Source organism: Macaca nemestrina, chromosome 2, assembly GCF_043159975.1.
Source record: "Macaca nemestrina isolate mMacNem1 chromosome 2, mMacNem.hap1, whole genome shotgun sequence".
NCBI lineage: Eukaryota > Metazoa > Chordata > Mammalia > Primates > Cercopithecidae > Macaca > Macaca nemestrina.
The window spans coordinates 40,995,151-41,022,053 of NC_092126.1; the positions used below are offsets into that span (position 1 = coordinate 40,995,151).

The 26,903-nt window shown below is 50.7% G+C and overlaps 1 protein-coding gene across 7 annotated transcripts in view; it reads left to right on the forward strand.

The window, feature by feature from the left end:
• Positions 1 to 2,318: 2,318 nt before the first annotated feature.
• Positions 2,319 to 26,903, forward strand: part of LOC105469942 (extended synaptotagmin 3) — a 54,962-nt gene continuing 30,377 nt past the window's right edge. For 3 of the 7 annotated variants that reach the window (XR_011619737.1, XM_011721583.2, XM_071090981.1), the window contains exons 1-4: positions 2,319 to 2,838; positions 20,465 to 20,506; positions 23,625 to 23,759; positions 26,013 to 26,089. Coding sequence is in view for 5 of the 7 variants with exons in the window: in XM_011721583.2 (XP_011719885.2) it covers positions 2,530 to 2,838; positions 20,465 to 20,506; positions 23,625 to 23,759; positions 26,013 to 26,089 (563 nt within the window). In the remaining 2 variants the exon portion in view is untranslated. Of the gene's footprint in view, positions 2,839 to 13,513; positions 14,316 to 17,400; positions 19,568 to 20,464; positions 20,507 to 23,624; positions 23,760 to 26,012; positions 26,090 to 26,903 lie in introns of those variants that run through there. The other 4 variants (XR_003015460.2, XM_011721581.3, XM_011721584.3 and 1 more) reach the window with 4 other exon arrangements.

Below are 26,903 nucleotides of genomic sequence, written 5' to 3' on the forward strand. Positions count from 1 at the left end.
GGGCGGCTGAGGTGGGTGGACTGAGGTCAGGAATTTGAGACCAGCCTGGCCAACATGGCGAAACTCCATCTCTACTAAAAATACAGAAATTATCTTGTCATGGTGGCAGGTGTCTGTAATCCTAGCTACTTGGGAGGCTAAGGCAGAAGAATCTCTTGAATCTGGGAGGCAGAGGTTGCGATGAACTGAGACTGCATCGCTGCACTCCAGACTGGGCACCAGAGTGAGATTCCATCTCAAAAAATAAATAAAATAAAATAAAAAATAAATAAAATAAATTTTAAAAGGGAGGGTGAAATCATAATCCCATCACCCTAACGTACTTTGAAGAAGTTTTAGAAGAGGAACATTCCACGCAGAGGGAACAGCAAGGACAAAGGCCTTGCAGCATAAATGAACTTGATGTGTTCAAGGAACAGAAGGGCAATGCAGCTGAGGATGGCAATGTCCCACAGGTCTCAGACTGGGCATCTGTCTCAGTGGGTGTCCATCCAGTTCACAAATCAACAATCTTCGTTTCTCTAGTAAAACCGCACAAACTCACTACCTTCCACACCCCCTCCCAAACTAACCCAGGTTGAGGTGTGGACCCGCTGTGTGTCAAGGATGAAGGGGATGATAGATTCAGTTGGATCCTGTCTCCAAGGGATTTGGAATTGGGACAGGGTAAGGGTCAAGGCAGTCTCTCTGGATTGGTGAGACTGTGTCCTCCATCTCTGGATGCTGGGGGGAAAGTGCTGTGTTCTGCACTTCAGTCAGACAGGCAGGTCAACAGGGAGGGACACAAGGATGAGGAGTGCAGTTCTGGCACTTAGCTTCCTGGTCAGTCCATCCTGACAGCCAGCCACACTCTGCCTCAGCTTCCAGGAGAATTCCCAGTATCCCTATCGTACACTGTCTTTTGCTTCGGCAGACCTGGGTTAACCAATAGAAAAATATTTTGAGGAAAGAATTCTGTGGTCAAATAATCTGGGAAACACTGGGTTAAATAGAATTTAATAGCTTTTTGTCTGAAGGACTTCTCAGAGCCTTTAATAGGACTGTGTACATGCAACTCTCAAGAAGGAACTCCAGCGAGCAGCATTTCTTCCGTTGATTTCCTAGGCTACACTGGGAGATGCCAGTGTAACAGGATGTTAAGTTGGGGGACTTTCAGCCTCTGTTTTGGCTGAGTCCTGGAAAGCCAAGAACAATAGAGAAGAGTCCAGGTATTCTGACCACCAGAAACTCACCCATTGTTGAAAAAACTCATTGCAGTAAGTAATTTTATCCAAGAGAGAAGGATAAAGCCAGAGAAAGAAAAAGAGAGTGAGAGAGCAAGAGTCAGAGAGAATGAGAACGAGAGGGAGGGTGGTAGAGGGGAGAGGGAGAGAGAGATAGAGAGAAAAGGAAAGAGAAGAGAATCTTTTGATTGCTATCCATTGGCTCCAGCCTTTTGATAAACCTGTTGAAAGAGTATAGAGTCATTCCAAATCATTCCAGTACATTTGTCAATTCCAAAATCACATGCCAGTAATTGATGTGAGCCCTTTCATGTGGCCCACCTGAAATATATACTATCCACAAGACGATTTACTATCCGAACTTAAGAGATTCGGAGATCCACCTGCTCTGATCATTAAAGGGTTACAAACCATGGGCTTCACCATTGACTCTCAGGCACCTAGGGGCTTCCTCTTCATCTTTCCTTTTATTCGCCAGTCACTTTCCCTTGTTGGGTGCCCCACAGATGGCCAGGACAGGCCGGCCCCCGGAAGCTCCCGGTCTGATGATGCAGGGAATAACGATCCAAACTGACACCTATAAGAGAGGGTGGGGAGAGCAGGGCAGAGGGTTTTGTGGTGCGCAGGAGGGGCCCTGAGCTCGGCTCGATGAGGCTGGGGGCTAGGTCTAAGCTTTACAGATGCCAGAAGAGCTGGCAGCGTTGCAGGCTCTAGGATCCAGTTGGAGGGCGGGGACACAGGACCTGAGGCTGAGGAGGCTTGGCTGAGCCTGTCCAGGGAGGGCCTCGAATGCCAGCTGAATCCAGACTATACTGTGTATTATAGACTGCGTGTAGGAAACAGGTTTTAGGTGATGTTTATCCATGTTAAGCCAGTTTGTACACAGGCCTCGGTGAGTCATCAACCACCTAGGGCAGCACTTGGTCCACCCAGACTAGCGAGTGCGCACCTCCGACTGACGCCTGCGCCACGTGCTGGGGTCGGAGGCTGAGCTTACCGGCTGGTTGCTTTTTAGAGCCAGCAGGAGCCAGGCGAGCGGCCCGCCCCACTAGGGCGGAGACTTCCGGAGCTGCGGGCTCACTGGAGCAGAGCGCTGGGGCGGCGCGGCGCGGCTCGGTGCATTTCCAGGCGCCGCGCTCCAGTGCGCCATAGAGAACCCTGAACTCGGAGCGCTGACAGTCCCAGCAGGGCAAGGGGGCGCGGCGTCCTGGTCCTCGCGCTTGGGAGACAGATGCGCCTGGGCGTCGGGGCATGCGGACCTAAGCTCGGGTGAAGCTCTCGGGAAGGGCAAGACGGCTGCGACAAGATGCGAGCAGAAGAGCCCAGCGTCCCGGGAGCCCAGCGCGCGCCGGGCCCCGAGCTGCGCCTGTCCAGCCAGCTGCTGCCCGAGCTCTGTACCTTCGTGGTGCGCGTCCTTTTCTACCTGGGGCCTGTCTACCTAGCTGGCTACCTGGGGCTCAGCATAACCTGGTTGCTGCTCGGCGCCCTGCTGTGGATGTGGTGGCGCAGGAACCGCCGCGGGAAGCTCGGGCGCCTGGCCGCCGCCTTCGAATTCCTTGACAATGAACGCGAGTTCATCAGCCGCGAGCTGCGAGGCCAGCACCTGCCAGCCTGGGTGAGCTGAACCGGGCGGGGGTCGGAGGTGGGGAGATGCCTTTCGACGTTCGGAGGAACTTGCGGTCAGTGGGGAGCTGGTGCGCGCAAACCCGAGGGAGGGCGGGAGCACGGTGACCCGCACACCCCGTTCCCCACCGCTCCCGGCGCACAGACCCTGGGGGCGGTGGCCCTCCCCTCCCGCGCCGCGCAGCACCCTCACCTCCACCTCTGGTTCGACTGCGGTGGGAGCGGAGAACCTGAGTTTCAGTTAAGGCCCCAGAGCCCGAGAGAAGAGTCACGGGCAGGCCACACCCAGGAGAAAAACAAGGGCGTCTGGGACTTCGCACACTTACTCGCGTTGGAATCAGAAGGCATTTCTTCCACCCGCCTGTTGATTCAGAGAACCAACGCCGGACGCCAAACGTAGATGGGCAAATACCGCAGTGACAGAAACGGCGGGCCCAGTTGCTTTCGGCAGAGGCCCGGACTGCAGGAGGGGGAGGGCTCCGCGGGGCTGGAGGTGGAGTGGCGGGTACGGCTGGGAGACCGACGGCGCCGGCCCCGGGCCTCCTTCCCTCCCTCCCTCCGCCGCATAGGGATGCCGGCGCACTCATACTGCCCCGACAAACCCATCTCCTGGGGTGGCATGGGCGGCACTAGGATTCCTCAAACGCTTCTGGTCCTGGCTTACCTAGCAAAACCCAAGTTCTGCGCCCCATTGAATAACTCCCAGGGTGACACAGTTATCCTGGGTGATTCTTATGATTAGATGAGCTTGGGAAACACTGGCAAGAGGGGTGTTCCATCCGCGGGTTGGTCTGCGCAAAACCCTTACGGTTCCTCCGGTGCTGGCAACTCTGCGTTCTTAGATGTCTTCCAGATACTCTCAGGCCCACGGGGGAGGCCGCCAGACCCCTCATTGTCTCTAGCCGGTGGCCTATAAAGTCCAGCAGGGCCATAGGTTCCTCCTGACAGTAGTCTCCAAAGTGGGGTGTGAGAAAAAAATATAAGGCCCATTTGGTTTATCTTATAAGAGCAATGAAGTCTTATTGTATCAGTCTGCCATAACTGAGTACCACAGGCTGCATGGCTTAAAGGGCAGACACTTTTTTCCTTTCATTTCTAGAGCCTTGAAATCCAAGATCAAAGTGCAGCTGGCCTGCAGCTGGCTGTCTTCCTTCTTCTTCACACCGTCTTCTGTATCCTAATCTCTTCTTAGAAGGACATCAGTCATATTGGATTAAGGCTCACCCTGATGAACTCATTTTAACTTAATTACCTCTTTAAAAACCCCACCTGCAAATAGAATCACATTCTGAGGGACTGAGAATTAGCACTTGAAAGTGGGCATACACTTCATAACACTTAATATTTAATGTACGATTTGATGGTAAAGCTTTGTAAATAGCTTACATATATGGGGGATGAGGGGCCAAAGACTGATAAGCGTGCACACTTTTCTATGGTAGTAGCCATAGGGGTAGTGCATGGGGCCTGACTCCCACAGACTTTGGTCATCCTGATGGTCCTGTGGGGCTTGTGATTCTGAAAGGTGTGGACCCAGCAAGCAGGCTCGACCTGTCCACACCCCTTGCTCACTGTTGAGGGAGTCCAGGCCACCTGTCAGATTTCTGTTTTGTCCCCCTTGGTGGCCTTAGCCCATGAGGGTGGGCCTGTGAGTCTTCACCAAGTAACACCCCTTCTTTTCTCCCCTTCTGTATCAGGGAAGCCTCTAGGCACTTAGTCATATGTAAAGGCAGTATTTCTATTTCTGAAATCGGGTCAAAAATCAGATCGTGTAGGGGCATTGACACCCTCCCTGCCTCTCCCCCACATACACCACAGAGACAATTCTGGCCTCTGCTGGGGATACGGACCCCAGGAGCAACATGGACCTAGCCAACAGGGAACTCAGCCTGAACTCAAGAAGACACCTCCTGGGTTTTCACCCCGCAACCCATATCCCAGGCTTGACCCAGCTGGGTAGAGGGACACTCACAGGAAGGTGATGCTCTCTCTCCTACCAAGAGGGCAGTCTCACATGGGGAACAGATGCATAACAGGTCATTGCCATGGAGGGGAATTGGAGCCAGGAGTCGGAACAGGGTCTAGTCAGATAGAAGGCCTGGTATGAAGGACACCCTACCAGGTTTCCATAGCATATTGTCCCCGAATCACAGCCCCCTTTCTCCTTGACAAGGACCTGGGAAAGACTGGCCTCTGCCTGCATTCTGCACCTGGCTGACAGACAAGTCACCTGGCTGACTTGTCTGGCTGGGTTGGAGGACCAGGGCCTGGATAACCTGTTGGATTGAGCCACTGGTGCGGCACAGGGCATTCTGGCCCAGGGAGGCAGTGAGCACAGCATGGAGATGTGACATGGCCACTGCATGAGGCAGCACTGTGTGCTGGGCCTGGCTGAAGTGTGTGGTAGGGGTTGATGGACAGGGTCAAGTTTAGGCAGACTTGATGGAGGCTGGCCCTGTTCTGAAGGCTGGAAGGACCCTTGGATGCTCAGAAAGCAGGATGGTGGGACAAGGGAGGCTGGAGGAGACAGGCCAGTTGGGAAAGTGATTTCAGCCAAGACGGTAGTAGTGAGGGAGGAGGGTGGGAGATGCTTGGGAGTGGGACTTTATATGCGTGGTGGCCTCTAGAATGGGGGTGCAGGAGGATCCAGGGGTCTTCCAGGGCACTTTCTGGTTTAGGGACCTGATTGACCATTACTGTGACTGGGATTCCAGGATGAGAAACAAGTCTGGGGAAGTTGGTTGCCTGTATGAACACCTGTGAAGTGCATACAAATAGATGCAGGTGTGAGCTTTTCACCCACCTCATGAAGGTTTCCACGCCCAGGGATGATATGGAAAACCTGGAGTCTACCCGGCTGAATATTCTTATCTCTGCCTTTTTAGGAACACAAACTGTGAAGGCAAAGAGAGACGGGGCTCTGGGCATAGTGGGGGCAGTACGACCCGTTGCACAAGATTTTGGGCATGGATGAATGGATCTCTTCATCATCTCATGGTGACCTTTTAGCATGCCTTGCCTCTTGAGAACTGATTTCTCTGCCTGAAAGAGAGGATGATGGCTTATGACCTCCTTTGGTATCAAGAAATATTTCTACAGGTTAACGGATGGCAAATCAATAGTTGGGGGACTGAAGAAAAGTTGAATAACTCAAGGGCACCACACTCAGGCCTGTGTTGCATGTTGTGTGAGCTGGCCCTGTACTCTAGCCCCCAATGGGAAGGGATGGATATCCGGCCCACCTGCTGCTTGTCAAGCTGTACGCTGCTTAGAAGGGGCACCTTTTTCTAATTTGCACCAACTCCCTGTGAAGGGGTGGAGGCCAAGGCCTGGTTGAGCTGAGGCGGGGATGCCATCCCTCCCCACTGCCATCCAAGGCAGCCGTTGTCAGCCAGTCCTCAGTCATGCATGGCTTTCCTGCCTGGTCTTAGACTCCTTCTCAACATTTTGCTCCAAGATGCTGCCTCCAGGTGATCATAGAAATTGCTTTCCCTGGCTGAACCTGTTTCCCCACCTGTAAAAGGAAGTTGTATTGGATGGTCTTTCACAGTCATTTTGGTCCTGATGTCTGATTTCTAGTCAAACTTCAGATAGTCCTGCTGCTCCTCCAGGTCCCCAGCCATGGGAGATATAGCTGGAAGGAAGAATTCGCCTTACTGGAAGAGGCAGTGAAGGAAGAACCTGTGGATCCCCTTTGTCTTGTGAATGTGGCCTGACCACGTGGGGAAGAAGGCAGGGCGGCCCCCGCAGCTCACCCTTGAACAGAGGGTTCCAGAGGCTGCATGTTTACATGCGGATGCTCCTCTAACAGTGTTTATGTGTACTTTTGAAGTAATTAAGAGCCGCCTCAGTCCGCTGTCCTTGTCGGGTAGGGACTGTGTATAGCACAGTGACAAGTACGGAGCCCTTGATATTACTCATTTAATTGTAGGCCTTGGCAAGTCACAAAAGCTTTCTTGCCACACATGGTTTTTTGTTTTTGTTTTTGTTTTTGAGACGGAGTCTCGCTGTGTCTCCCAGGCTGGAGTGCAGTGGCGCAATCTCGGCTCACTGCAAGCTCCGCCTCCCGGGTTCACGCCATTCTCCCGCCTCAGCCTCCGAGTAGCTGGGACTACAGGCGCCCGCCACCACGCCCGGCTAATTTTTTGTATTTTTAGTAGAGACGGGGTTTCACCGTGTTAGCCAGGATGGTCTTGATCTCCTGACCTCGTGATCCGCCCGTCTCGGACTCCCAAAGTGCTGGGATTACAGGCTTGAGCCACCGCGCCCGGCCTTCTTGCCACACATGGTTATGGTGAGTCGACTGTTTGAAAAGCTGCTTGCACAGAGCCAGACACAAGCAAATGCCCAGTGGGGGCTGTCCTTTTATGTTCCTCCAATTCCCGGGCTTCCTAACTACCTTTTCCTAATATGAAATGAATGCCCAAGTGTCCCAGTGGCAAGCTCGTCTTTCCAGCATCTGGATGACTGTCAAGGGGTGGAGAGAGCGGAAGGGACACGCAGAGCACTTGTGTGGAACCCCCTGCAACCTGGCTCTTCGCGGAGCCTGCTCCTGTGGGTTCTCGGAGTCCCAGCTGTGCTGCTCATGCGAGAACTGCCTTCTGATCTTCAGAGCCTGTCCTTCATGCTCCGGGCTCTTGAGACCCTTCTCGGGGTAACCTTTGCTGCTTTGCTTCCCTGCCCACCTCCCCTGGTAGGGGCCCCTGTGTGGAGCTCTGCAGCCTTCACTCCTGGATTTGTGCATGAATCAGCCCTTCACTGACCCGTAAATTTCCAGCTATTCAGCCATTGATCAGTGCTTCAACTGGATGATCGGGTTGCTTATCAGATATTGATTTGCCCCTGCCATGACTGGGCCCCTGTGAGGAAGGAAGTTTGAAATCCTCACCTCACTCTAGGTTGGGGAAATGAGAGCTGGTAGTAGGAAAATAGCCTGAGGCAGTGTAGAGGGGAGAAAGAGCTGTGAGAAAGCGTGGCATTTTGTCTGTCTGTGGTTTCTAGCCAGGCTGGCTGTCCTTTCAGCTGGTAGCAATCAGTTACATCAGTTGGCAGCTTTGTGAGGGGCAGTTAACTCGTGTGTGTCTTCTGGTGAAGTGGTCATGATGTGAAGTGGTGGCAGTCATTGGGGTCGTTCATGGAAGGATCTTGAGAAGCCCCTTGTTCTCTCTGGGCCTCTGATTTCTCTGAAACTCATGACATTTTAGGAGATGTTCTATAGAGTCTTCATAGCTGTAGGGTCTGCCATCATTAACCAGTCCCGAGTCAGCTTTTCTCTGGCGACACATACCCCACAGGACCCCACTTGCCGCCTTTCATGCCTGTCCCCATCTAACTGGGTGCGCTCTGGGGCTGCGGGCAGAAGCAAGCACCAGAGGAAAAAGGTGAGCATTTCACACAAAGCGATGGGCATTCCGAGGCACAGAGCCGTGTCCCTGGGATTGCCCCTTCCAAGCCTCCCTGCCAGCCACTTAGGCAGACAGCCAAGGGCTGAGTGCTTTGCTTACCTAGTGCTGAGAGCTTGACACTCTTTCTGTGGCTGGAGCAGCAGTCATTCCAGGACCCAGGCTCTCAGGGTCTGTCCTGAGATACTTCAGTTCATTAGAGGAAGTAAATGCAGTGACAGCTCTGAGCTAGCCTGGGCACTCTTAGATTAGATCACAAAGCCTGATGCTTGGAGCCAGGGCCACGGAACCTGATTTTAAACATCAGGACTGATTGGGCGCTGTTTGGAATTAGGGAGACTTCTTACCTTTGAGGTCCCTGCAGCCCTGTGAAATTATTCAGATGACTTGGAACCAGGCCTGTCCTCAGGAAGGAAGAGGCAGATGGATTTTAGTCATGCCTTTGGGGTTTCTGCCCCATGTCTTAATGATGGTTCCTGGACTTATGTCCTGGGCCAGCATTGGGCAATAGGAGTGACAGAGTCTGGGTCTTCTTTCCTCCAAGCCCAACAGAGGGATCCTAGGCATCCATGTGTTCATTCCTGTATTCACTCAGCAAGCATTTGCTGAGAACTTGCAGTGTGTCAGGCACAGAGCTGAAGGTGGGGCAGCATGAGTGACACACGGCCCTGCCCTTGAGGAACCCATGAGCTAGACGGAGATTCAGACCTGCGAGGGCAGCCTCTTCTGATAGAGCGTGATCAGTCCACTGTGGTGACTCCAAGTCTGAGGCTCTGAGAAAGCATGGGGGAGGGGCTCTATCCTGGGCTGGAAGTGGCCCAGGAAGCCTTCTTGGAGGAAGAGGCACTGTGGTATTGCCAGCTGTGGTAGGGAGTTGGGGACTCGGCCCACAGTCTTTCACAGGTTAAGTCAGCTGAGCTCATTATTGCATCTTGGGGTGAGCAGATTCTGGGACAGCAATGTATGATACCTGAGCTCACATGAGACTGCTCACTGCTTCATTTACAAGGGGCTGAATCTTTCTGGGACAGGAATGTCCAGGCAACCTTTTCTCAGCCAGGGCCTGAGGGCCTGAGTAACTGAGAGGTCACGTGGCGGACGAGGATCAGGTTCCACGAGTAGGGACAGGCCCTGTTCTCCTGTGTTGCAGCCCCCTCTGCAGTGGGCAGGAAGGTGGGGAGAGATGGTCACCCGCTTCCACTGCGTCCTGGCCAGAGTCTTGGTAGCAGGCAGAGAGGGCACTTCCGTGGGAATGTCTCCGGTGACTTTGGGGAGGGGGCTGTGGGAGGTGTGAGCTGCCCCCTGAAGACCGGAGCTGAGACCTGGCCTGCCTTGCTCCTTCGCCTGCCCCTCCCACTCCTCCCAGCAGAGTTCAGGGATTTCTAAATCTCCGGGAACCTAGAGCTTGTAGCACAAAAGTGCTCACATGTGCTTGAGGCAAGTGATTTCCTTTTCCTTCTCCTCCTCCTCGACTGCAGATATTGAAGAAGGATTTAAGATGTTTTTCTGCCCCATTGAGAATTATTAAAGAGACAAAGCCCCCCCTTTTTTTTTTTTTTTTAAGGTGCTGTGTATTTCAAGCTAAGGATATAAGACTTGATTTCCTCAGGCCACAGAGGGATGCAGAGCCCAGGTCCCATAAGCCCTATCTTCTGTGGGAGGGCAGACCAAGAAGCCCCGTGCCAGTGTGTCATGAGTCATGAGCCTTGGAAATCTCAGAGTAAAAAGCCAAGGAAATTCTCTAGGCTATAGGATGTTTCAGGATCCCAGAATCACCCACTCTATTCCTTTGCCCATGTTGTATTCACTTTTTAACATAACTGGTTATAAACTGTCTAAAAATGTATCTTTTTCTGGTCATGAAAGTAAACATTCTTATTGGAGAATATTTGGAAATGGCATAAAAGTTAAAATTAGGATAAGCGGCCAGGCACGGTGGCTCACGCCTGTAGTCCCAGCACTTTGGGAGGCCGAGGCGGGCAGATCACAAGGTCAGGAGATCTAGACCATCCTGGCCAACATGGTGAAAACCCGTCTCTACTAAAAATACAAAAAATTAGCCAGGCGTGGTGGCGGGTGTCTGTAGTCCCAGCTACTTGTGAGGCTGAGGCAGGAGAATGGTGTGAACCTGGGAGGCGGAGCTTGCAGTGAGCTGAGATCATGCCACTGCACTTCAGCCTGGGAGACAGAGCTAGACTCCGTCTCAAAAAAAAAAAAAAAAAAAAAAAAAAAAATTAGGCATTTTACAATCCCTCCACCCAGAGATACAGTATGTTTAGGTGTACTTCCTTTATATAGAAAATATATGAAAACAGTTTCTTAAAAACTTGTACCTTTTTCTTTTCTTATTTTTTTATGTTCTTAACATTATATTACCAACATTCTCCAAAAACACTTCTAAGGACAATCATATCCTTCATGTGAATATACCACAAGCTGTGTAATTGTTTCTCCAACCTTGATTATATCGGTTACTTCGAAGCTTTCCTGGTCACATGGCTAGCGGAGGTGGGTGGTGGTTCCTCTGTCTGTCTGTAGTTTCTCCCTCTGATTTGTGCATCTAGATTCTGTGACTCATCCTTCAAGTCCAAACTCAGTCCCCACCCCCAGGACTCTTCTCCTTGGGCTCTCAAGAGCTCTGAGCATGTGTCTGTCACTCTGCTTACCAGACTGATTTGTAACCTACCTATTTTTATGGCTAACTTTTCCTCCAGGCTGAAAGTTCTTTTAAGATAAGGTATATGTCTTGTACATATCTGTAGCTTCAGCTGCTAGCTCAATGCCCAGTTCATGGTAAGGACTCAATAGAAATCTGCTGAATGAATGCTACGGTGAATGCCTGCTGTGTAAATCTTAGTCCACACTTCTCAATTTAATTAGTATGGATTCCTAGAAGTTTATGAAGATTTTTAAAGACACTTTTGCCCATTCACTGTGGTCTTATCACCATTGAATATTATCTTTTGGGGCCTGTGCTAGAAGATAAGCAAGAGGATAAGTTTTTTTAACTTCTAGGAATTACCAGCCCTGTAACTGGATCATTGAACTCTCTGAGCTTACTATCATCGCTTAGGTCCTCTTTAAAAAACTACTCTGTGGACAGCTCAGGGCCACCCCCCTCTGCTTTGAGCCCTTCTTCCTTAGCAAAGAGTGCCCGTGTTCAGTGTCAGTGTTCTCATCCCTGTGACTAGTGGATTTCATCTGCTCAGTTCTGCTGGGTTCAGCTGATTTAGGCCAGTTTGCTGGCTGCGTGTGTTAAGGAGCTGTGGATTACAGAACAGTGCCAGACAGATTTTCAAGTTGGCAAAGCAATTGTTTCCCTCAAAGTACTTGAGCTGGGTAATTTAAAGCAGAAGAGTTGGAAGATTTAAAAGTAGTTTTAACGGTTAAGTATTTGTCCTCCAAGAACAGAGGGAAAAAAGGACAAAGGCTGTGCCTCAGGAGAAAAGCGAAATCGAAGGACCACTTTGCTCGTGAAAGCAGGAACCACTGAACAGGCGGCCACAGAGAAGCAGCCGATCTTGGGAAGACAGGAGCCAATCTGAAGTCCAATGGCCGCTCCTTTTGTAGGACATCTCTGTAGGACACTCAGAATGAGTGGGTCTCCTCTCCTCCGAGCAGCTAGTTGGCAGGGGTGTATTGTCTGTAAGAATGTCCTTTGGAGTAGGGAAGAGCCATGAGGCTTTTTTTAGGAATCAGTGTGTGTCTTTGCACATGTGAGTCTGCAGATGTGTCTGTGTAGTTGTGTGTGTGTGTATCTGCCTGTGTGTCCACATATCTGTGTTTGTGCATCTCTCTGTGTCTGTGTGACTACATGGCTGCTCTGTGGGCGAGCCGCCACCCCATGCAAGGGAGCTGGCAGAATTCACCGAATGACAGGGAGGCCCTTTAAGTGAGGCTCCTTAGTCCCTCCGCCTCCCAAGAGGGTCTGGTGGCCCAAGCTCTTGTCAAGGCCTCCCACCCCAGCCCCAGACCCATCTGTGTGGACCCCACCAAAACCCTTGGCTCCGATAGGAGGCCGCTGTCATTCTGGCTCCATTTCCTCACTGCTGTGGAATCATTTTTCCTAAGTGGTTTAAGAAATAATGCACAGACATCACCACCTAAAGACGGAGTATTGATGGGGGCCTCTTTGGTGGCCTGTCTAGCATGGAATTCTAGTTAGACTTGAATTTGCTTTACCTTCCCTCTAAATTCTCTTCACCACCACTCCCTTGACAATGCCTAAAAACACCATCATTAAAATATTAGCTCACTTTGCCTGGAACGCTTCGGCTTAAGTACACTAACAGCATCAAGAGGTATGTTAGTTTAGGGAGGCCTCAGATGGGGAGGGTGGAGGCTTGTGAACTATTTAAACTTCTCTGACAGGTAGTGCAGGGAGGACAGTGGACATCTGACATCCTGGTGACTTGACCACGTGTCTGGGCATCTTTGGAATTTTCCAGGCCTGCTTTGGGGAGATGTTCTCACCTGTAGTACGTCAGTGAGGATCGTGTACAAGTTTTATGGAGATGAAGCTTGCTGGAGCGCTGGATTTGTCTCTAACACCAAACCATTTAGAAGTAGATTTATGTCCACTGTTTTGCCTGACTGTGGATCTGGGAAGAACAGGAATTAACGGCCCCACTTATTAATCAGCAAGAAACCTGAGGCTGAAGGGAGTTAAGACCAAAACCCTGTGCTCTAAGTCCTGGGCGCACTTCCTTCTCTTCCTCCCGCCTGGCTACAGAAAGCAGGTGTGAGGTGGAGGTGGCTCACCTTTTAGAGGGCAGAGCAGGCCCAGAGCCAGGGAAATCATAATATTCTGTTTTTTGCCTTTTGGCTCTGGCATCCCCTTGCTGTTTGTGGAAGAGTTCCCTTTATGAAGGAGTTGAGGTCTGTAGGCTGCTGGTAAGAATTTGGTGACACAGTAGTGTTCTCCTAGGAGTGACAGCTGGAAACCCAGGCTGTGACTTTCGAGCTTAGTCAGGAACCCCCGGAGGCAGACGAGCCACCTTCTTCCAGGGCCGGAGTAAGCCCTCCAGACTGGGGAGCCCTGGCCACTCATTCTTCCACACCCGCCACTAAGATCAGAACCACCAGGAGCTTGTTAAAGACGCAGGTTTCCAGGCCCCTGTCCCAGTCCTCTGGAATCAAAATCTCTGTGGGCCCTGACCGAGCAGCTGGACTGCAGCGAGCTCTCCAGGTGGGACTGTTGAACACAGAAGTCTGAGAATTGCTGCAGAGCTCTTTGCACTGCCAGGTGGTGCGGGTGACTCCCCACTAGCTGGTCCCAGAGACTCCCAGCCTCATGGGGAACTGCAACAAAAGCTCAGTGATTTTAGGGCTCAGTTCAGTGTGAGCCACCCATCTTATTTTTCAGCCCTCTCTTTGTTTCCCTAGTGAGGAAAGACACAAGGCAGAGGCTCAGATTGGGTGCGTTTGCCAAGCTTCACTATGCAGTGCCCCCATTGGGCAGAGTTTCACACGGGTGCCTGAGAGGCACTGGGCCCAGCTCTCTGTGGCTGTCTTTATCTGAGCCACAGATCCCCGGGCCAATCAGCGAGGCCAGGGAAACACCAACAGTGTTCCTCCTTCCATCTTAACCACTTGCACTGTGTTGTAAATCCTTCTCATTCTGTTCTCCCCTTGCAGTGGTGGCCAGAGGCACTAGGAAACTCAGCAGAGAATTTGTGGGGCTCTGGGTGAGGCAGAACTGGACACATAGCTCAAGTGACCTTGTTCTTGCACATACTTGAGGTCAAAGGGGTCAGAATGCCTGTGCCTCCCGGGTCTGTACAACTTCCAGCAAGAGTTACCACTTCCAGAATGCTTATTCTGAGCCAGGAAAGATACCAAGCATCATCCATGCATTTAGTCTTCTCAGGAACTGTGAAGTTGGCAAGATTGTACCCATCTCGCAGATGAGAAAGCTGAGACTTACGGAGGTGGAATTTCAAACACACAAGGAATAGGTTAGAAAAACACTGAGGAATGGACTTCAAATGCTGACATTTCAGGTGGAAGATGGGGAGAGGAAGTGGATAAGAAGAATATTTGAAGCTTGGGCTCCAATCATATGCAGGTGAGAGCTGGGTTCTGATCACATGAGTAATCTTGGCAAGTACTAACTAGTCTCCGAGCCTCTCCTCATTTGTAAAATGGGAATAATGATATATTTTCTGTTCACTTTACAGAGTGTTGGGAGCATCAAATGCAAGTGTTTATGGAATGCCCTTTGGAAGTCATAAGGCCTGGCCTCTGCCAATCAGGGCTGAAGCCCCATAAGGGCAGTCGCCTGCTAAATCCCACACTTTATAAAAGAGGTTTCTATAAAACCTTATGTGATGCTGTGTGAGGTTCTCTCAGGAGGAGTGAGTGGATGGAGTGGAAAAGCACAGACTCTGTGGTCAGACAGACCCAGGCTTGGGTCTCCATTCTAGCACACCACTACTGGAAATTATAAGTCATGTAACCTCTCTGAACTTTAGTTTCTTTATCTGTAAAATGGGGCAAACAAGGGATTAGGTGAGTATTAAATGACATGAGATGACATGAACTCAAAAAGGTTGAAAATAGGATGGAAAATACGCAACTGGCCAAGTCTGAAACAAAAGAAAGCTGAGGTAGCAATTGTCATATTAGACAAAATAGAATAGAACTCAAAGCAAAGAAGGTTGTTATATGCTTGTAAAGGGCAGTAATTATATACCTGGGCATGTTGGCTCACACCTGTAATCCCAACAGTTTGAGAGGCTGAGGTGGGTGGATGGCTTGAGCCCAGGAGTTCATGACCAGCATGGGCAACATGGCAAAGTGCCATCTCTACAGAAAATTTAGAAAATTAGCTAGACATGGTGGCATGTACCTGTAGTCTCAGCTACTCGGGAGGCCAAGGCAGGCAGGTAGCTTGAACCCAGGAGTTTGAGACCAGCCTGTGTAACATGACCTAACCCCGTCTCTACCAAAAAAAAAAAAAATTAGCCAGGCGTGGTGGTGCATGCTCTTAGTCCTAGCTACTCGGGAGGCTAAGGTGGGAGGATTGCTTAAGCCTGGGAGGTCAAGGCTGCAGTAGGCCAAAATCACACCACTGCACTCTCGCTTGACTGACACAGTGAGACCTTGTCTCAATAATGATGATAATCACAGACATATATGTATTACATAATATAAACTTGAAATATGAATTAACAACCGACATGAGGAAGTAGATAAATCAGCAGTTGGGCTTGGAAACTTTTAATACATCCCTTTCTGAAAATGATAAATGAAGCAGGCAAAGACTAAGCAAGGATAAGGCATATTAGAAGGACATGATTAATAACCTGATTACACATGGAATAGTCATGGAAATTAATCATGTACTAGGCCACAAGGAATTATCAACATATTCCAGTGAACTGACAGTCCTACAGACTGTTCAGGCCACAAAGAAATAAAATTATTATTAGAAAACAACAAAAATAGGTATCTATTGAAATGTCACATGTGTAGATATTTTAAAACATTACTATTTTAAAAACTCATTAAGAGGAAGTCATAATGGGAATAGAAAAATGAGAGCAGAATAGCAATGAAAATATTGTGTCAGAAACTAGAAAAATTTATACCTTTGAATTCATTTATTATAAAACAAAAATGGGAAATAAATGATATTCCCCAAACTCATGAAGTTCAACTCTAAAAACATAAAAGCAACAGATTTAAATCAAAGAAAAAGAGTTCTGGGAGAATCAATGAACAATTAGAACTATTAACAAATTTCAGCAAAGTTGCCCAGAAAATGAAATTCCACACAGTAATCTAAAATATATATATATACAGGACTTTTATAGAAAAAGAGTTGAAATTTGATCCTAAATGTGAATAGAAAATGTGAATAAATAAAGGGTGTTCACGATGCAATATTTAACTGTGTCAGTTATCCCACAAGTTAACTTATAATTTAAAAAACATAACAATTGAAATCTCAGAAGGATTTTTTTTTTTGTAGATTGACAAGCTGATTCTAAAATTCATACAGAACAATAAATACCTACTATTATCTAAATCAGTGTGAAAAAAAAAAACAAAATGGGGAATCTCCGGCCGGGTGCAGTGACTCATGCCTGTAATCCCAACACTTTGGGAGGCCGAGACTGGTAGATCAGGAGTTCAGGAGTTCGAGACCAGCTTGGCCAACATGGTGAAACCCTGTCACTGCTAAAAATACAAAAAATTAGCCAGGCATGGTTGCAGGTGCCTGTAATCGCAGCCACTCGGGAGGCTGAGGCTGGAGAATCGCTTGAACCTGGGAGGTGGAGGTTGCAGTGAGCCGAGATTGCACCATTGCACTCCAGCCTGGGCAACAAAAATGAAACTCCATCTCAAAAAAAAAAAAAAAAAAAAGACGCAGGGGAGGGGATTCACCCTACCCCAGGTCATTTGGCAAAAACACAGTGATGAAAACCATGTGGTGCTGGAACAGGCAGACTGATAGAGTTGAATGGCAAGTCCAGAAACACCCCAAAGTACATATGAGGAGGTAGTTTTTGAGTGAAGTAGATTCACAAGTCAAGGAACAAGATGGAATTTTTTTTTTATATGTTGGTTGAAAATTGCCTTAGTGAAAGTATGGAGGGAGAAAAAATTGTATCTTTGTCTCACCCTATGTAAAAAAAATCCAGAGAGATTAAAGACCTCAACGTGAAAGCCAATAGATAAAAAATCCAGAGTAACTTTGAGAATGTGGGGTGGGAAAAGATTTCTTCAAGTTCCAAAAATGACGAATTATCATGGAAAAATAGATTGATCCGTCGATGTCAAAATGGAAAAGCACTGAGGCTGAGTCATTGCTCCCCAAGAATTAGTCTCTATGATTTCATCCCCTGCTCCAAACTGAGGGGCAGTCACAAGGAATGTGGTCTGGCTCTTGCACCTCGGCTCACTGGGAGGAAGGCAGGTGCTGAGATTCAGGCTGAGGGAGGGCCTTCAGGTCCCTAGGCAGGGTAGGGGACTTGTGGTCTCTTATTTTCTTGGACTGAATTGTTGCTCTCTTCACGGGGTTCAGACTCATCCATGAAGGAGCCTCTTGGTGAGCAGCCTCAAATACAGATGTGGGTAATCAAGAGAAACCATGACAGCTTCATCAGTGTGGGCCTTGGTCATTCTGTTACTTTTTTTTTTTTTTTTTTGAGATGGAGTCTCACTCTGTGGCTCAAGCTGGAGTGCAGTGGTGTGATCTCGACTCACTGCAACCTGTGCCTCCAGGGTTCAACCAATTCTTCTGCCTCAGCTTCCTGAGTAGCTGGGATTACAGGTGCGTGCCACCATGCACACCTAATTTTTATATTTTTTAGTAGAGATGGTGTTTCACCACGTTGGCCAGGCTGGTCTCAAACTCCTGGGATCAAGTGATCCAACTGCCTTGGCCTCCCAAAGTACTGGGATTATAGGCATGAGACACAATTCCCGGCCTTGCTTCCTACATTTTCAGGATGCATGTGGGTCACCCTGACACAAGGGGTCGGCTGGTCATTGATCCCAACCCTGACTGAACTCCAGCATCATACCAGGAGCTTGTGAAAAATAAGTTGGTAAGCCCCACCCTGATATACTCTGATGCAGTGGCATGAGGCAGCTCAGGAATCTTCATTTGACCAACTCCCAAGAGTGGCCAGGGTTAGACCCACCAAGCAGGATCACCTTTTGGGGTCCAGAGATCAGAACTACTCAGCTCCTGAAGTCACAAAACAACCTGGGCCAAGGGTGTGGGATGGGAAGTGTCATGCTTGGGCTGGAAGGAGGACAGCTACTGGTGAGGTCAGCAGGTTCCTCTGAGGATGTTCCCTCTTCCCACCTTAGTAATGATTCTGTATCAGAGTGATCTGTTAGTCGCCTGCCTGTGAGTTCGTTGAGGGCAAGAACCATGCCTCATTCATTCATTCCACAAATATTTATTAAGACCTTCATATGTTAGACACAGGCCTTAATAGGGGTGAGGCCCAGTCAGCCCTCTTACAGCTTCCAGCGTGTAGGAGCCGCAAATACAGGTGTGGGTAATTGAGAGAAACCATGACAGCTTAATCAGTGTGGGTCTTGGTCATTCTGTTGCTCTTGTTTGTTTTTGTTTTTGAAGCCCTCCTAGAGCCTCCAGTGTGTAGGGAGGTAGGCAGCAAGACCAGGCAGCTGTAGTAAAGTGTATCAAATGCTGCAATGGAGAACCAGCAGGCACCTCACTTATCCCCAACTTGGGAGACCCAGAGAGGCTTCCTGCAAGTGAAGTCTAAGGTAGTGAGGAGCAAATCAATCAAAGGGGAGCAGGGAGGACTGTTTCAGACACACAGTATGGCACATGCAGGCCTTTGGTAGGAACAGAAAAGGTAAAGGTGGTTGGATTGAAAGGGACTAGTGGGAGGAGGCGATGAGGCCATGACATGAGCTGGGTCTCCTCTCTAGGCCCATGTGCAGGAGTTTCTCCTTTAGTACTGGACAGTGTAATAGGAAGCAATGGAAAGGTCTTGCCTCCCATTTGCCTGGTTCCCAGCTGAGACCTGACCCAGGGTAGCTCAGCGAATGTGTGCTGAGCAGGCAGCGTCACCCCCACTGAACCGAGCTCCTGCCCACGCTCCCCACAATTCCTTCCTGCATCGATCTCTTGTGTTTCTGTGGGCTGGGCCAGCTGCACCTCTGGGAATCAGGCCACGTTTTCTCTTCCATGCCTGGGAATATAAACTTTTCTGAATTAGTATAGGCCACTGCCCAGAGCAAGGGAAACTGAGGCTGGGAGAATAGTACCCCAAGAGAGAATGGGAGAATGGTGTCCCAAGAGTCTCAGAAGCACTGGACTCCTCTGACCAATCAAGGCTGTTTAACTGTTCCAGGAGAATTGAATTTGTCTGTCCCCCACTTTGGGAATGGCTGTGATCCTGGGCGAGGGCTGCAGGCCAGGGCATGTGTTTGAATCTTTAGGGCAACCCCAAAGCTGGCTGAGGACCTGGCACTTGGTAGGTGCGCAGTAGGTGTGTGAACTGCAGGGACACATCTACTTAGTCCTAGGACAAGGCCCTTCTGAGCTCCCAGATAGAGGGGGCAGGCCCTTTCCCCACTGTGGGTGGTCCCAGGCCCACTCTGAATCTGACCCCAAACCAGCCTCATGCTCAGGGGACTTGGGGAGTGGCCACAGTGATGGCTGTGGCTGCTGTTTTGGCGTCAGTGTTTTGTGCAGGTACGCTGTACAGGTCCATGCCCACTCCTCTGTAAGAAAACCCCTGGGGGAATGAGAAGCTCAGCAGACAGAAGCAGAGACTGAGACTCCTGGAGGGGGATTAAGCACTCTCAGATTGATGTCATGCACAGGTCAGCCAACAGGACTGTCCCTCCACTCACCTTCCACTGTTCCCCCTTCCCACACTGGGGTTCACCCAGCAAGTGGAGCTGGAGTAGCTAGGGGTTGTGACCCCATAGTTGGAAGCTGTGTGACTATAGGAAGGGCCTAAGGGGAAGGGAGGAGGTTTGGGAGGGGCTTCTGGGAGCCAAGGTGGGCAGAGGTGGGAGGGGCGCCACACAGCACCCTGCTCCCGAGTTGCCCATGAAAACATCAAGCTGTTAAGTACCTATCATTGGGTGGTAGATTTCTCTAATGTCTTTTGTTTTTGTTTAGCTGATTTTTGCATTTTCTAATTTTTCTACGGAGACTGCATATTGTTTGTGTCATTGAAACGAGTAAGGGGGATGGAATTTGCAAGGAGCAACCCGAGTGTTATCCTGGGGGCATCCACGTCGGGGGTCCTGTGCTTCCCCAGGACTGGGGACTTACTTGCATGTGCAAACCAGCAGTTTCCAGCCCTCCCTTTCCTCCTCGCCTTCCATGTGCTCTCCCACCTCGGTCTAGGTGTGGGGCTGGGGCGGAGGGGAGGGGTGAAACGGTGTGGAGTCCTGTCCTGCCTGCCACCACGTGCCCAGAAATGCCCACGCGAGCCTTGGAGCTGGGCTGCACTGTGGAATCAGTGCCAGCTCGTTGTCTGTTGATTTGCTGCCTGCTCCACCGGATGATGAGCTATTTGAGGGCAGGACCGGATCTGAGTTGCCAGGGCTGGGGGCCGAGTGGGTGCTGAGAGCACACTTGGAGGCAGCGGGGAGGAAGGGGTGAGGCGCAGCGCGTGGGCGGAATGGGGAACCCGCCAGGCTGGCTTGCTCGGTTCCCAGGGGGTATGCGGCTTCAAGTCTGACTTCCCCTCGGGGTTTCTTTCCTAGATCCACTTCCCGGACGTGGAGCGGGTCGAGTGGGCCAACAAGGTAAGGCCGCTGGCAGGGCCTAGCAGGGCCGGACGCACACCAGCCTCCAGCAGCCTAATGGGGGCCAGGCGGCAGTTCCCTTGCCTGATGCGGGCAGGGATGCTCTCTTTCCCTCTTCTTTCACCAGAATGACTTGCTTTCGTTAACAACAACAACAAATTTAAATTAATATGTGGTCACACCAGAAGAGTTAGAAGATACAGAGAAGTCTAGAGAAAAGTACAATCCCCACTGGCCCGCCAGGTCGTGGAGCTGCACTTGCCTAGGGAGAGGAAGACATTGGCCAACAGCTTCTGGACTCCGCCTGGTTTCCTGCCTAGATCCAACGCCATTGCTGCGCAATCTTGGGCAGACTGCCTAACGCCTCTGAGCTGGTTTCCTTATCCGTAAAATGGGAATAATTAGAGTCCTCGCCCTGGCTCGATTCACTGACGTCACTACTGTAATTGCTGTTAGGTCACCCCTGGGAACTCCCCTTGGGCTCTGCTGCCAGGTGTCCCAAGGAGGCCCCTGCTGGATGATGACCTCTGGCCGAGCCCTCCCCAGCAGGAATCCCGACTTCACAGAGGACAGACTGGAGGCCTTCCCCTCCCTGATCTGCCCGGACCTGTCCCTAACTGTGCGGGCTCCATGGCAGCCCCCAGCTCAAGCCTCCTGACTGAGGAATTTTTCTAATACAAACCTTGCCTCTGGGAGGAGGTTTAGCCCGTAGCAGGAATGACTTAGGTTAGGTATACGAAAGGACTTCCTGATGGATGTTGATCCAAGATTGCTATTTTCACATTACCAGAAGTATCGCTGCTGAGTGCATCAAAAAGCATTCCCTAGCAGGCCATGGTAGCACACACCAGGGTGCCAACTTCCTTGGGAGGCTGAGGCAGGAGGATCGCTTCAGCCCGGGGGTTCAAGGCCAGCTTGGGCAACATAGCAAGACTCCATGTCAAAAACAGCAACAAAAAAAGAAGAGAGAACATTCTCAGCCTCTGGGTAAATTTGGAAGAAGCAGGTTGCTGCTTTAAGAGAAGTGACTGGGTTTCTGGGGATTCATGCAGGACCCAGTGCCTCTGGGGCAAACCTTGTAGAGTTCCTTCTGTACTGTGTTAGCTGGTCCTTCTGTACTGTGTTAGCTGGTCCTTCTGTACTGTGTTAGCTGGTCCGTGGATCTCTGCCTGCGTTACGTCTTTCTTTCAGTAATACACAGAGGCCTACACAAGGCATTGGAGATATAAGACTGTTGGGATATGAGGCTCCCACCTTCGTCTTGGATGGGGAGACAGAGACAGTTGTGTAGGAAAACTACATACTAGGGCGCCGAGTGTGTCCTAACGAGCTTTATACTCAGGAGGCACTTGGCCAGTGACAAACCAGCGAGACAGGAAGATGAGATCAGACCCGAGGAAGTAGAACCTGGGATTTGGAGAGGCCTTTGAGAGAGATGGGAACAATGAGCCCTAGAATCTCACAGCCTTTAGGCTCCTCCAGTGATGGCTTTGGAAGGGGCACATGGAGGAAGGACATGCATATTTAAACTGAAGCCCAAGCCCACAGGAAAGATACAGTCTTGTATCTCCAATGCCTTGTGTAGGCCTCTGTGTATTACTGAAAGAAAGACGAACACAGGCAGAGATCCACGGACCAGCTAACACAGTACAGAAGGAACTCTACCAGGTTTGCCCCAGAGGCACTGGGTCCTGCATGAATCCCTAGAAACCCAGTCACTCCTCTTAAAGCAGCAACCTGCTTCTTCCAAATTTACCCAGAGGCTGAGAATGTTCTCTGTTTTATTTTTGTTACTGTTGTTTTTGAGATGGAGTCTTGCTATGTTGCCCAAGCTGGCCTTGAACTTCTGGGCTGAAACAATCCTCCTGCCTCAGCCTCCCAAGGAAGTTGGTACCCAGGTGTGTGCTACCATGCCCAGCTAGGGAATGCTTTTTGATGCACTCAGCAGTGACACTTCTGGTAATGTGAAAATAGCAATCTTGGATCAACATCCATCAGCTCGGGTAACATAGGGGGACCCTATCTCTACAAAAACATTAAAAAGCCAGGTGTGGTGGTGCACGCTTGTAGTCCCAGCCACCCAGGAGGCTGTGGTGGGAGATCACCTAATTCAGGGAGGTTGAGGCTACAGTGAGCTGTAATCATGCCACTGCACTCCAGCCTGGACGACAGAGTGAGACCTTGTCTTAAAAGAAAAAAGGCCAGGCGTCGTGGCTCACGCCTGTAATTCCCAGCACTTTGAGAGGCCGAGGTGGACAGATCACTTGAGGCCAGGAGTTCAAGACCAGTCTGGGCAACATGGTGAAACCCCAACTCTACTAAAAAAAAAAAAAAAAAAAAAACACCAGGTGTGGTGGGAGGCACCTGTAATCTCAACTACTTGGGAGGCTGAGGCGGGAGAATCACTTGAACCAGGAGTTGGAGGTGGCAGTGAGCCGAGGTCGTGCCACTGCACTCCAGCCTGGGCAACAAGGGCAAAACTCCATTTAAGAAAAAAAAAGAAGATGGAGAAGCCTTGCCCCAAACAGAATGTACCTGCTGGCTGGCCCTCCCTCCATTCCCCTCTGATTTCCACCATCCTCCTCTGTCTCTGCCATCTTCCTGCTCCTCAGGTCCTGCACTTGGTTCCCAAACCAGCACAGTGAGTCATTCTGCAGAAATCAGGCAAAGGCTGCCTTTTCTGATTGTTAGAAAACTAAATCCACAGGAAACAATTTAACTTTCTTTCTGTAATTTTGTTCTTAAACTTGTTGCATCTACTACTTTTTGTTTAAACCACAGTGTAGAATGAGATCATGTCTTAGCAGAGAACTAAAGGGCTTCCTAATATTAAATGTAGCGAATGAGTATTTCATGGTGCTCTGCAGAATAGCACCAAATCTTGGGGTCCTGCTGCCTGCATGACAGTGGGAACCACGGCTGTAGTTATCAGATGTTTGAAGGACAGACAGGTGAACAGGTGAGCAGATGGGTGGGCAGGCAGGCAGGTGAGTGCTGCAGCATAGGAACCCCCACCCCAAGACCAGGCTGCAGAGAATCAGGACCTTGTCCCATGCAGCTCTGGGTCTGTGGTGGGAGTATAGACCTGACTACTAAGGGCCTCTTCCCATCTTCACAGATCATCTCTCAGACCTGGCCCTACCTGAGCATGATCATGGAAAGCAAGTTCCGGGAGAAACTTGAGCCCAAGATCCGGGAGAAGAGCATCCACCTGAGGACCTTTACCTTTACCAAGCTCTACTTTGGACAGCAGGTGGGTGTGTCTCGGGAGGGTCAGCCTGGGCTGGCTGTGCAGTCTTTTCTCTGTCCCCTCTCCTCCCACCTTTCCCCCATCCAGGTCAGTCATATGACTGCAAAGATCCCACTGGACCTTACAGGGAGACACCCCCACCACCACCAACACCATCACCACCACCACCTGCATTTCCTAGCCTGTCAGCCTCAGTGGACACCCTTCCCCTACATCCCTGTACCACCATCTCCCCAGGTTCCAAGGAAGCCTGGCTCAGAGGGAACAGAAAGGAGAGGTGGGAGGTATTTCCACTTTTCTTAAGGAAAACTTTGAAGACATGCCATGGTGGTAGCCAGACAGATAGAAAGATGGAAATCATAGTTGCCAACCTCAGTGCCGGTGACCACACGCTCACGGTTTGGGTAGTCAGTGCCGCCAAGCGCTTTATATTCTCCACTAATTGACTGTTATGTCACTCAGTGTCACAAGTCCATGCTAGTTCTGTGAAGATCAGCAGGTGTCCCAGGACGAAATGGTCTGTGGCCAACGAAGTTTGTGTCAGCACACCTAATGTCACGGTCCCTGTCTAGACTGGGCTTCCTGTTTCAGCCTTGGTGCCCTACTCCTCCTGCCTCGAAGTGCCCCCAGTGACTTGAGTCTTTTGATCATCCAAAATGTATCCCCCAGCCAGAGACCACTGTGACCCAGTAAATGAGAGGCATTGGCATCCGGTCTTCCCAGCAACGAGCAGGTGTCCAAGTACAGGCCAGCCTGCTGAGAGCTGTCTGCCAGCCCGGCCTGGCTAGCCCCTGGGCAGGGGTGGATTAGGCAGGCCTGAGCCCTGGAGATTGGGATTTCTGCCACTCAAACCGGCTTGTGCCAGCATCTGTTGGTTCATGCATTCATTTCTTGTTTCATTCACCTGTGACTTACTGAGCACGTGCTGTGTGCTGGGCATTATAGAGCTGGGTGTGGCTGCACCCCTTCTGTGGGCGGGACACATCAACCTGTGCATTACGACATGGCAGTATACGCATGCATGATGGCAGAGGAATGCGAGCTCAGAAATGGAGGGGTGGAGGGGCTGTGGGAGTCAGGGAAGACTTCCAGGAAACGGTGATGGCTCAGCTGGCTTTTGAAGAATTCAGCAGGCTAAGAGCCAAGAAGCTTGCAGAGTGCTGTGTTCACAGCAGAGCCTGCTCAGCCAGGCTGCTCCTCTGGTGGTTGTATCTATGGCAGGGGTCCCCAGCTCTCAGTACCAGGCTACACACCAGGAGGTCAGCAGCCAGGACGAGCATTGCCGCCTGAGCTCCGCCTCCCGTCAGAGCAGCAGCAGCATTATATTCTCATAGGAGCACAAACCCTGCTGTGAACTGTGCATGTGAACGATCTAGGTCACGCACTCCTTATGAGACTCTAATGCCTGATGATCCGAGGTGGAACAGTTTCATCCCAAAACCATTTCCCACCCCACCCCCGGTCTGTGGAAAAATTGTCTTCCAAGAAACTGGTCCCTGGTGCCAAAAAGATTGTGGACCTTTGGTCTATGGGACGCAGCACTGCTGGCAAGCAATCCTAAGAAGTGATATTTACCACATCAGAGGAACCTGGAGGGGAAAGCTGTAGGCTGAACAGACGTCCCAGCCCTGCAGGAGAAACACCTGCCTCCTGATGCTGGCATTCAGCGCTCCTCATGTCCCGGCCCCTCCCTCCTCCCCTCTGCTCTCCCATTCCCCACATGTCCCCTCCTCTCCATTGTGGGGTCACAGAGGACTCCTCACATGACCCTCCTGGGCTTGGCCAGGACCCAGTGCACTCACCACACCCCCTTTCTTCACACACCCATAAACATTATTTTTTTCAGCTGCCATAAGCGTTCATTCACACCCGTGAGTATTGCCGGCTTCCTCCAGTTCCCATGCCTATGCCCAGCTCCACCCTGTGCTGTGGGGCCAGTGACTTGACTTCTCTAAGCTCCAGGTTCCTCACGTGTAGAGGGAAAGGACCCACTTCCAGAGTTTGCTATCGGGCATGAACAAACAGGCCTGGCCTCAGGGCCACTCTGTGGTTGTGTGAGTCGTGGCAGGAAGGGAGAGAAAGGAGGGGACACATTCTAGGGAGGGAAGTTTCTGGGCTGCAGGATGGATTTACACGTCTGTGCCTCATCCTGGTGGTCATACTTGTTGCTGATAAAGCCCAGTGCCGGGGGAAGGGCTGGCAGCTGTCCCCTGCTACAAGAAGCGTCTGACCTAGCCCTGTTGGCATTTCTTCCAGTGCCCCAGGGTCAACGGTGTCAAGGCACATACTAACAAGTGCAACCGAAGGCGTGTGACTGTGGACCTGCAGATCTGGTGAGCTCTATCGGGCCGGGTATGGGTTTCAGGGGGTGAAGAGGACACTCTGTGGGAACAGCCAGTTTGAAGATGGAGTAGTATATATACACTCTGACTTGGGATGTAGAACCCCTCACAGGACGCTTCCCTCCTCCCAGCTTCTCCCATCCCCTGGCATACTCTGGGTTCCAAGGCCTGGGCAGCAGAGCTTTCTTGGAAGCCAGGGCTGGGTCGCTTGGAGGGTCAGACCAGCTGCCTCAGAGAGGATGTGTCTGGTGGTAGCAAGTGTGACAAGAAGATGTGAGGACTCATGGTGAGGCCCAGGGAGCTCTAAGCACAGGCTGTGAGAGGTCAGCTGGAGACCTGGGCTCTGTGGCACCTCAGGAAAATACAGAATGCAAAGACACGTAAGTGACTAGTTCAGGGGGTTGGGCAAGGATATCTCTTTGAAATGAGGTTCATAATGGGAGTGAGTCAGGAAGAAGGGAGATTCATTCCAGGAAGCCTTCCTGGAAGTGGCAAGATTTGCACTAAAAAGACAACGAACTTCTGAGGATCCAGAGTGTTGCCATTCCTTTCCCATGTCTCATTCTGTCCTTAGCCTAGAGGCTGGCACTGACAGAATGTTGGGAAGATAGGAGCCAGTTCTTCGGACCACCCGTCCCCCTTTGGGGGCTGGTCCCAAGTGTGTTGGGATGGCCACAGGCTATGAGGTGCTCCCAGCCCCTGGGGCTGTGCCATGAGATCCTTGTAGAAATAGGGCACATCGAGGTTGTGTGGCCCACTCAGCTGCCCAGGCAGCTCCTGCGGTCCCCACTTCCCCTGTCTGGCT